Raw genomic sequence first — 12,184 nt, forward strand, 5'->3', positions numbered from 1 at the left:
ATACAAAGAAAGGTGCAAGAAGTACAAAATATGGTGTTAATTAGTCTGGTAGAGGACCTTTGTATTTTGTTCTTGCCTTTCATACACTGGTACCCCAGTTTCTTGACTTCCACCTGAGTGTATCTGAGAAAGAGCAAAACTGATTTTCCCATGGTTTTCCCTGAATCCACTGATACAAATACTTACAACCTTTAATTTCACTTTTAATTCATTTTGGAACTACAAATCCATATTGATGAGCTGTATTTTCTGTATGGTTTTTTGAAGGTGACAGAGGAATTACATGGAAATCAGAGCACAGAGTAGAGCTTTTCAGGGTCTGCCAATGCCGGTGATGTCTAATGTGGAGACAAACTACACCAGTGAAGTTTTAGAGACACGTCTTTTCCTTTTGAAGTAATTATTTATTATTTTGTCAGTGATAGCAGATAATAGACCATGTTCATGTAGTTAAACTACTAGGCTCCACTTAGCTGTTATTACTCTGATCATCACTCTGATAGCTACATATGCCATTTCATGATTCTGTGAATAACCATTCGTGTTACTTTCTCAAAATATTAATATGCTTATTTTCTTCCCTAATCTTTCTAATAACTGAAACTATGTCATTTATTGCAAGTGGATGAAATAAATAACTTATTTTACACAGGGTAATTGCAGCAAAATTTATAAAAATGTTAAAAATGCTAAGACATAAGACTAGATTTTTAATAGCAGTAAAACTATCATGCCATTAGGTTCTGTGGAGCTGCTCTGGCAGTTTCAATGCTTTCAATGTGAGGACTGTATTTGCAGTAATGACACTCTGACATGCAAACAGTCAAGGTGCTTTACAAATGTGCCACTCAAAATACGTCACTGGAATAGAGGCTCTTCAAGAAGGAGAGGTTGGAAAGGTGATGCAGAAACTGTGTCAAGATCCTCAGTATGTGGCATTTATTCAGATATCAAGAAATGAACACAACGTGAAATTCTACCACTGTAGCCATAGCACATAAGGATATGCAGCAGTGTAGCAAGGCATGAAATTTCAATCTATGCAGTTTCATACAACTGACATTATAAGAAGCTATGCAACTTATCTAGGCATAGGAATGCACTGATATCCTATCTTTGTTATACCTCATCCTATGACACAGTACCGCGAAGCTGGTACTGAGGATTGCTGAAAAATTTTAACTGTCTAACAGAAAAGTCAATGGATTCCAAACCATGCCCAAGTGAAGCAGCACACCATAGAATGTGTGTTGATATAGTAGATGCATGCATGAGCAATAAAAGGAGGGAACTAAAGGAAATTTAAAAACGCCTTCCTAGGTCTTCAAGCCAAGGTGTGCATCCACAACAACATTTTGTTCAGTCAGAACTGCACTTTTGCTACAGATCTGATTCTGGCAATAGAGTGGACTCTTTTTGGATTAAACCAAACTGAGAAACAGGCTCCAATAATGCATTTACTTCTTCAAAATTGCAAATAGGTTTTAAGTCCATTGGATGAGACAAGAGAAAGTCCAAAGTAAAATCCCCTAAATCTGCATAGTCTGCATAGAGCAGCAGATCTTTAGCATCAAGTACACCATTCTATAAATGCACCCTTTTTAGGTCACATTACCTCCTACCACAGACATACCTGAAGACTTCCCAGAACTGCAACTGGAAGACATTAAGATCAAGCTATCTCCCCTGATAAAATCACATTTGGAGATAATTCAAAGTTGCTGACAAGATAAGTCTTTCGTTAGCAAAGGTAGTACTGTGACAGTGTATATTTCACTGAAATTGGAACTCATTCACTGTAATCCAAGATGAAAATCTGAGTGAGGAAACAGTGACATGCTTCTCTTGCCAAGACTTGTCAGATAGGACATAGTGGAATGAAGGAGCATGGTATATTCACAAAGGACCACAATGGCAGAAGAATCACATTTGAGGCAGTACCTACTCAAAGAAAAAATTGAATTCATTGCCACTTTTAGCTAGCAAGTAAACTAAATCAGAAGTTTTACCAGATTAGCATATCTCAGCAAAGTATCTAAGTTGCACCAAATCAGCATTTTCTGTCAAACTTATTTAATTCTCTAGCAGGTCTTTATCTCCAATGTGTAAGGTTGTCACCTTGTAACACCCACCAGCACAAATACAAGAACAAGAGAATAATTACCTGTCTGGCCAGACATTGGATTTTATCTTGCTAAATAATCTTCATGCTAATGAAGAAGAGTTAAAGTCCTGTCTGAATTAATGAATTTTCCAGTGTTAGATTCGTGCCAGATAGCAGATTCCAGAAAGACTCATCTGTTAGTTTCTTATGAGGATATCAACAGCTAAATCAAATTTAAATAGAAGCTTAGAAATCCATGGTTCCTTGAAGTGGTGAAGTGATTTGGTATGGTAATTCTTGTATTTTGTGCACTTCTCTTCCATCTGAGCTAAGATTTTATCCTAAGGAATCATTATTTCAGCTACAGCTCTTCTCAAAAAGCAGTATGTTTCGTACTTTCTTAGAACATCCTGAGGACTTTGCCTGAGAACATTCCAAGAAGAACCTTCACAAAGTGAATGTCCTCCTATCCATTGGGTCAGAAATGTATTAATTTCTAATGACATTTCTTGATTTCACTTTTTTCCTTTACCATGTCCTCTGTGGTTGCCCCCACTGATTTTTATTATCCTTTTCCCTTTATGCCACATCTAATACCATGTCTACACCACCTACACCATACCTTCTAATCATACATTTCCCCTTGTCTTTCCTTCCGTCAGCCTGGTTTTATATGTACTTTTACTGTTTCATCCCAGTCTCCTCAGGTTTTGCAGACAGAACACACACAAAAAGTTTTCTTTGCACATGTATTTGCATATATTAGGTTTACTATTATTACATTGATATTTAAATAGGTATGCATTAATATTCAAATAGTGCATGCATGCATGTTCATCAGCCTGCTGCTCAAGAGGGGTCTTCAGAGTTTTCTTCTCTAGATGAAGTCCAAAGCCCTGACTAAAGACTTTCTACAGCCCATCATTCTTTCTTGAGGGTAACTGCACTCTGTTTTAATTCAAACAGCAGGCAGAAAAGCCAAGTTGAGTAATATCCTACCTATTAAACTGTATTGTCACGCTACATATTTACCCAAAAAGTGCTTAAATGTATGAAACCTATAAGCCAGAGGAGATCACTCAACCCAAGGCCTCCCTAGTTCTGAATGAGTGGAGTGCCTTCACAAAGCAAATGAACAGAAAGTGAGAGCCTCCTTCCTTGCTGCAGCTGGTGGTGTTTAGCTGCTTTATTTGAGCCATCTCTGTTGCTGAGGGGCCTTGGTACCACAGCTAGTTCCCTAAGCCCAGTGAAGCTTAGGCTGGAGATACTGCAGTGATGCTAGTCTTCAGGAGAACAGTAATGGAGATGCTTGGAGAGCATGTCCAGTGGGGAGGCTCCTGGTGAGGTTGTGTGCCTGCCTGTTGTGGGGACAGTTTCAAGCTTATGGTTTTGGTCAGGTTCTTTTGGTAGGGCCTATTTTTAGTGCTGAAAATAGAATGATGCAGAGTAGGGCACTTAAATGATGCCTCCCTGCAGAGGGAAGAGGCCCCTCTGTAAAGCAGCTCTGCACACACGGAACCAAGAGGCTCTGAAGGAGGCAGAAGTGCTACACCGTGTACCTGGTCTGCTGCCTGGGTCAGTGCAGTAGATATTCACACCGATAAAGAGGGCTTGCAAACCAAGTTTCCTGCCTTATAGCCAGATGCTCCAATCATCATCACAGAATTTTGCAAGACTTAGATACTGCTACTTCCTTCTCTTCTGCTGGCAGCTGTGTTTTGAGGGGGACTGGAGGGTGTTAACTGTGTGGAAACTGGTGATATGAACAAGCAATATTTAGACACTTCATTAACTTCCTGACAATATTTTGGTTTTCAATCTGTGTTGCTCTCTTAAACCTCAACACCTTGGACCTAGGTTGGAGACTGACCGTTAGGCTGTTACAGGCAATCTGAATTCCAAAATAAGTTAAATGACCAGGACCTAAGATTCATCTAAGTCCTTATCTAGATTTAGCCTCTAAGCATTCAGTCTTTCTTATATTTCACACTAGAAATTCTCAGAGGAGGACCAGCCTCCAATACATGATGCAGTCTGTGCAATGAATTCCAGTCTTGAAAATTCCTGTCTTTATTATCATAGCATTTCTTGAACAACTTAACTTAGAACCACAGAGTACATTGCAAGAGTCAAATCACTGGATGCAAGAAAATAAAATAAAATAAAATATAAAATTAAGAACAAGGTTAAAAGTAGGTGGACTACCAAGAAAAATTAAAATAATGACTTGTGACAACCAAGCCAAGCACTCTGATTTTCCAGAGGGTACTGGTATTAAGGTGATGAGGTGACATAGTAGCTCCTTTTTTGGGAAGGATTGTATGAACAGAATCTGCAGTCATGAACTTCATCTGGTTCTGGATGTCCAGGCTTTAAGATGTATTTGCCAGCAGCAGCACAATGCAAATAGTCCTTTTGTACTGATGACTTGCATTGCCCCACCATACAGAGTGAATCACTGTTCATTTTCTGTTGGAATAAAGTTACTCTTATTTCAAGGTGTAAACTACCTGGCCCCATAAACATTTCATGTGCAGAAATACCATTTTATTTTCAGCAATTCTACCTAAAAGTAGGGGGAAATCTTTGATGAAGCTGCATGCTGGAATTTGTGCTATGTAAAGAAGAATCTGAAATAAATATTATATAATAATAAATATTAATATATAAATCTGTAATATTTGCAAAGGTTTTGTGGTATTTTTATAGTATCTGTTAACTCTAATGGAAGTTACACTGGAAAAGTCTTATATAAATATTTTGTTGTCCCAAGTAGTTTAAAATTTCTTCAGATTTTTAGATTTCTTTTTAAGAATTTATACCTGTACTTTCACATCAACTGTGTATTGTGTTCTTACAATCCATACTGTAAACAGGACTGTATATTTTCATTGTCGCATTCATTAATATTTGTTTTTGTATCTTAATTTCTAGTATCAAAGTGGCCATATAAGTTGCTGATGCTATATTTTTATGTTTGAACTTTTACAATATTGTATTTTTCTTTTTTTTTCAGGGCCTGAAGGAGCACTTTTTGAACACTCTGTAGAAACCCCACTTGTGAAGGCAGAAGCTTTTAAACAGCTTAGGTAAGAATTTATACATAAAAACATAAATCTAATAAGTAAACATTTTTTGCTATAGATATACACTTTTTTTATGAACAATGGATTTTCAACAGCATTTACAGAGCTACTGATAACTTTTTTATATATTTTATGTGACAAATTATTGCTTTGAAAGAAAATTATACGTTGCTCTGCAATTTTGAAATATATTATGGGCAATTTTTTTGCTGATGTTGAGCATTTAAAGCCACATAATAATATTTTATTTTTCAATTTTGAAACACTCAACTGTACCTTTTGCTACAATAGAAGTTGCTTGTCTGCAGCAGGTCGTAGATCTATAATTAGTGAAGAGTTTTAGACACTAGTATCAATCTGAGGAAACAAGCTAATAATAATTTGGAAATGTACAAAGTTCTGCATGACTAAAGAGCAATTTGGGATGAGAAAATCCTTACAGAGTACCTTGTATGTTTCGGAACTCCATAATTCTGGGACATCATTTATTTGTGCTTTATTTTATGTAATTTTGAGTATCCCAAATTAGTTTATCATATGTTGGTTATGATTAGGTAATAAAGTCAATTTATATTCTATTAATGAACATGTTATGTTTCATTTCATAAGGCAGTTCAAGGAAAGATTTAATGAAAGGGAATCTCTTTAAGAATTATACTTATGTTCTTTCGTACCTGTCCTTTCATACAGTCTGCTGCTTTCTGCCATAATTTCTCTTCTTAGTGTTTCTTCTCCAGTAGAGGTAACTTACAGAGAGTAGCAGAAGATGATTAAAGCTTTCAAGAATACTGTCTGTATCCTGGTGACTGAATTTTCAAATTAAGAATGGAAAATGAGGGGGAGGCTACTGCTTAGTTTAATTTTCTCCTTGATATATGAGGTTTACTTATAGTAAGATACCTTGTGCTTTCACTTGAAGACAGAATGAGCTCAAGACATTAGTTTCTATATGGTGATCTCTGCTTTCAAAGATGTGATTCTTCTACAGTGGTAGAAATTGGAAGTGACAGACTGACCAATTTGTAGGATTCTGCATTGTGGTGAACATTGTCTGGTTTTGGAGAGAGTGGATTAATTATGTTGTAAATTCATAATTTCCTCTGATTATCTGAATTTTTATTTAGTCGGACACTGAATCTTGTAATTACAAAGTCAAGGAGGTCTGTGCAAGTTTTAATTGGATACATATCACTTATTTTCTTTGGTTGTTACTTTGCTCCAAAGGTATAATCAATTAATAATATCTTAGGCTTAAAGCTAGTAGTTCTATCCTACAGGCATTATGCTATATTATATTTTAAGTTCTCATCTGCTCTTAATTTAAACACAGTTACACTGTTTCAGACGATATACAACTATTGTTATAAATTTTTCCTCTGTTTTTGAAATAGGATATTATTTGAAGAAAAAACATTGAGATTAATTACAAGTGTTCATAAAGTTCCCCTGCATGGATGAGTTTCCCTTGTGGCTTATCTCTTTAGTGATTTTTACCACATCAACTATAAGCACGTTTTGACCTGCAATGTTACGGTATGTTAGCAGAACTCAAGTGTAATAGTAAAAACTCCCATTCAGTTCTGTCTTCAATTAAAATAGTGTGAAGTACAAATTCCTCCAAAATTGAGGGAAGTTGTGGGAATAATTGTTATGTCAAGTAAATCCGTACATGGCCTCATCAACACTTGCCCTTGTGACTGACATTGGTAGTGAACACAAATCCAGAGCTGCTGAACACCTGTGCTAGAAACCAAGCTAGCTTAACCCTAAGAAAAACGCTGAATATCAGGGCATGAAGCTGTGCAATGTGTTCAGCACTCACTCATGTCCTAGCAGGCTCTCACCCAGAGCAGTGCAAAAATGCCTCATTCCTTTAATGGTGTTTTGCTGCCTTCACCACCCTCAATCAGTGTCCAGTCTGAAAGCAGAGATGGCAGTGATTCCGTGGAGGGCTTCTGGGGAGGATCAAGAAGAAAATCCATTTGTCTGCAGTCCAGATGCCAAGCTAAGGTGTAGGCAGAGAGAGCATTCTACAAAGCTCATGCTGGAAAAAAGGTTACTTTCAAGGGTAATCTTAGCCATCAATATAAACACAACTCATGCATTCCATTGTAGAGGAGCTCAGACAAGTTTACCAATGAAAGGCAATTTTGTAATGCTCTATAAATATTCTGTTTCATTCCATGTGGTTAAATACAGGAATCTGCCTACTGAAAAATACTTCAATATAAAAATTTAAAATGCAATTTGAAGTATTACTTTTCTATTTTAAATTACAATAAGCTTCCTTTCCAGATTAAGGTAGCGAGTACCAAGTTATAGGTGATATAACATATTTGCTCTCCTCAAGCCTTATCTCCATGCTTTCACCATCTATTAATCTTCTGCTATTTTTCCTCTATTTTTCCTTCAGTGGTTGTGATGTGCCATGTGAATGTGATATGCTGGATGAATGTAATATAAAGTGTCACAGTATGCAGCATTATGTATGGGGAATGCTGCTCCAAGAAAACCCATCCACTTCAAATGGAGTTGCATGTTTCAAGGAGCTGCCTGGAAAGCTGTTAATGCTCATAACTCTTCAGCTTATGTCATATGGGTGCAGGCAACATTCATTTCTATCATTCAGATTTGGAGAAGGATCACAAACAAAGCTGACACAAATGGCCTTCTGAATTACACATTCTGCTGGATTTCTTGTCTGAATGCTGAATTTCAAGATAGTCTGCTCTTCTGGAAGCAGAAGATATGTTAGAACATATCTTTTATAGCTAAGTAATGGAGAAAGAGCAATGCAATTATACCGTGGTCAGTAACTGTCCTTTCATTCTGTAATTTGAAGGAAACAGAGAGTTGTTTTCAGACTAATAGATTGAATTCATGACTCACCTGTAAAGAAAAAGAGATGTGCTTGCACTTGCTTCCAACTGGTAAGAAGGATTATGAAAACAAAATCTACATTTCAAAATTGAAGCTTTCCTGGGTTTAAAGTAACATTGCCCGTTCTTGAATTTCTTTCCTGGGTTCTTATATCTAAAGAAGATACCTAGTTCCCATTTACAAAATTTGTTAAGACTTCAGGAGTTAGTGGAGACTAAAAACGGGGTCTTGTATATAGTAAGTGGCTGGCAAACATCTCAATGGCACGTTTACTGTCAGTGGGAATATTTGGATATATCAAGGAAATACTCTCTCCCCAGACAAACACCACTGAGGAGGTACCAGGTTAAAATCAGCCACTTGTAATCAGTGATAACAGAAATATGTATGGACTCCTGCTGCTCTCTGCCATTCTGTTGCCTGATATAGTCAAGTGCCTACACAGCTTCCAGGTGCAGAGGTGTGGCAAGAACCTGTCTGCTGGGTCACATCTCTCCTTTGGCTGAACCTGTTCTTTATATTCGTGCGAGCAGAGAAGAGCAAGCAAGAGGAAGCACGAGTTATTCTCGTGTTTAGGGCATTCCGCCAAGAGTAGGAGACCAGGGATTTTCCGTTATGATTTAAAAAGTAATCCTGGAAGAAGAATCAGATTAATATCCTGACCACTGGGTTATTTCCTCTTTATTTGCTCTGTTTCTTGCCAGATTACTTGGTTGTATAAAGACTGACACTCAACACAGGGATTGCTACAATCCAGCTCTTTTCTCCTGCCAAACTGTTTTGTAGTCTGGTAAATACAAGTAATGGATACAGGTTTCATTCCCTTCAAGATGAAGAGGGAATTGAACTGATGCTTCATGATTCTTTGTTGAGTTGCAAAATCAATAGGATTGTATAATATGTATAATGCTATATTACATTGAATAATATCAATTATAATTTATATTTGATATTATATTTGGAACATTTTAACGGGATAGAAGGTGTTACTTAATCCGTGGTTCTCCATGAAAGTGGCCACAGCCCTCATACTTCAGTGTGTATTTGGAATTTCAAGAAGCTGCCTCCATCAGATCTCCTGAGGCTTCCATAGAATTTAGCAGCCACTTCTAACTGGATCACAGAAAAGTTTTAATGGAAAACAGGTACCTTGCTTTCCAAAAGAAGGAATTTAAACAGTGTTATAGAAGCTCATGTTCAGACACGTATCTTGTGACCCAAAATGCAAGTGGGAAATCTGTAACAGCAACTAATGGAACTGGCTGCTGTGGGCAGACACAGTTATAACAATTCCCTAAAAGCCAGCTTTTCCCCAGATTCCACGTTGAGTACCAGCAGTAGCTTTTTCTGATACTACGCAGTTTCATGCCAGCAAACATACCCTTTTATACCCCCAGTTATCAAATAACAATCTGTATGTGAAAACTAGTGTTTCACTTTAGACATTTTTCCAGCCTGATGTTAACATGTATTTCAGACCACTATAGCACTTTAGAGTATTATTTAGCATATTGTTCTTTTCCGCTTATATTTTGAATAACATGTAGCTTATATATAGGTTTTTTTCATTTTGATACTCTTCACTTTTTGTGAATTTGCAGTTTTCTTAGGGAAAACAAAGTAACAGCAAGATTATTAAAATCTCAAAAAAATGTTTCTGAACTCAGCATTCACATTTCCCAAACTTCTGAAAATGTGCTCACAAGTGACATCTTTCCATTTATTTACTAACTGTATATTATACATAATGAATATAATGCTCATAAACGAGTACGAGCTTGGTTCTCTTATTTGCCATATATAGATGTCTGACAGCCAACAACTGTGTCTTTTGAGCAAAAATCCTGTGGGAAATCACTTTTATTAGAGTCAGTTTGTGGTGTTTTGCCAGTTCTTCAACTGAGGGTTCACAAAGTGACCCACATCATTCCACCCTTCTTGGGTTTGAAAAGCTGTATAGCAGGAATGATGCCACTGTTCCAGAGAGTCAACTTTTGTCAGACTGTTACTATAAATATCTATATATAATACATCATTTGAATATGGGTGTGTTTAATGGCTACGGGTATATTCAGAAAATGTTTCAGTATTTCCTAGGGAAACAGATATATTTTGAACAAGTGTATAATATTGGCATTCACTGTAATTTTAAATATATAACTTAAGAAGCATTGCTTCATATTTTAATGAAATCCCTATGTGCAATGCTTAAAAGCAAAAAATGTGTATTTACCAGCTTGTGACTTACATGTGCTAGGATATTGCTAATTGGAGGGCATAATTACACATCTTCTAGGTATTTGGTTAAGGTAAATTACTGCCCTAGGGGATTGCTGGCAGACCTCACTTCTCTCTGATTCTTTATGAAGACTTACTTTTATCCTTTCCTTTCCCCAGTGATAATATTGTTTCCTTTTGCACTTCAAGTATTTGGTAGGTTTATGTGTAATAAGACAGAGAGAAAGTCTGGAAAGTGAAATTGTGGGGGGTTACAATCGTATGAATAAGAATTATGAAAGAAATCTAGAAAAAGGTGGATAGAAGAAGCCTACCAGGGTAAAAACCATTTGCTACATCATTGCTTAATCATATTTGTAATACTAATGCTTACATGCTAATTGCTTAAAAATATCATCTGACTAATGGAAGTACAGTGATTATTTTTTGCATTCATTATACAAATCAAAAGCCCAGTCAGTCAGAAGAGAATTAATTACATAACTGAAAAGTAAGTTTACAGTTATGATTCAGTATTTATAAAGCATCTCTGCTTCCTGACTAGTGAGATATTTCTACTGCAATGTAATTTTATGAGCCCAGGCATTAAATTTGCTAGATGTAAATTTGCATTCATATACTTTACTGCATTCAGGTTAACTAAGAACACCATCAAATAATTCTTTTGGAAGCTTAAAGAATTTCATTTCATCTGGTGGACTCAAATCTATGAAAAGGAATAGTTTAGAAGGATTGGATGATACAGGACATCACGTTTATCACCTTTTCAGGAGCATTTCTGACTCAGATATTTAAAAATATCTTACTAGCAAAGGTTTGGGTACTACTTCACATCTTTTATTTTAAGCAGTGATTTAACTTGAAAATATTAATCATAAAGTGAAATGAATTTTCCGTGTACAATCTATTCTCTTTGCCTTGCATTACTACTTATTTGTGTGCAATTTGGTTTACAAACTATACCTGCAGGGCATGTACATCTGGATCACAAGACCTTAGGAGATAGACTTACCTCTGCTGATTACATCATCCTGCCTTCTGTAATTCTGAGCCTGAAGAAAGACCCTGTCCTGCTCTCACTGTATCCCAGGCTGCATCAAAAGAAGCATGACCAGCAGGTTGAGGGAGATGATTGTCCCTCTCAACTCTGCTCTTGTGAGACCCCACCTGGAGTACTGTGTCCTATTCTGGAGCCCCCAGCACAGGAAGGACATGGAGCTGTTGGAGTGAGCCAGAGGAGGGCCATGAAGATGATCAGAGGGCTGAAGCACCTCTCCTATGGAGACAAGCTGAGAGAGTTGGGGCTGTTCAGCCTGGAGAAGAGAAGGCTCTGAGGAGACCTTATAGCAGCCTTCCAGTACCTGAAGGGGCTACAGGAAAGCTGGGGAGGAGGGCTTTTTACAAGGGCTTGTAGTGAGAGAACAAGGGGTAATGGATTTAAAGTGGAAGAAGGGAGATTTAGGTTAGACATTAGGAAGAAATTCTTTAGTGTGAAGGTGGTGAGACACTGGAACAGGCTGCCCAGGGAAGTTGTGGATGCCCCTTCCCTGGAAGTGTTTTAGGCCAGGTTGGTTGGGGGTCTGAGCAACCTGATCTAGTGGGAGGTGTCCCTGCCCATGCAGGGGGGGTTGGATCTAGATGATCTTTAAGCTCCCTTCCAACCCTAGCCTTTCCATGATTCTGGGATTTCTACACCTATGCTGTTGGACTGGGTACCTGACAGTGTCAGACTGCTTGATGAGATTGCTAATGTGAACTTGTCATCAGTGATTCCAGCATACTCCACCAGATCACAAGCTATTGTGAAAATTTCATTAACGATCGTCACAGTTATAGACACCTTGCAGGTGACCACCTGGAGCTCTCTTTTTAAGTC

At 37.4% G+C, this 12,184-nt stretch overlaps 1 protein-coding gene across 3 annotated transcripts in view; it reads left to right on the top strand.

Moving 5' to 3' along the window:
- SGCG (sarcoglycan gamma) overlaps window positions 1-12,184 on the top strand; it is a 127,602-nt gene that overhangs the window by 96,866 nt on the left and 18,552 nt on the right. For all 3 annotated transcript variants that reach the window (XM_051608557.1, XM_051608556.1, XM_051608558.1), the window contains one exon: window positions 5,121-5,193. In XM_051608557.1, the coding sequence (XP_051464517.1) occupies window positions 5,121-5,193 (73 nt within the window). The remainder of the gene's footprint in view (window positions 1-5,120; window positions 5,194-12,184) is intronic.

Source organism: Apus apus, chromosome 1, assembly GCF_020740795.1.
Source record: "Apus apus isolate bApuApu2 chromosome 1, bApuApu2.pri.cur, whole genome shotgun sequence".
Lineage (NCBI taxonomy): Eukaryota > Metazoa > Chordata > Aves > Apodiformes > Apodidae > Apus > Apus apus.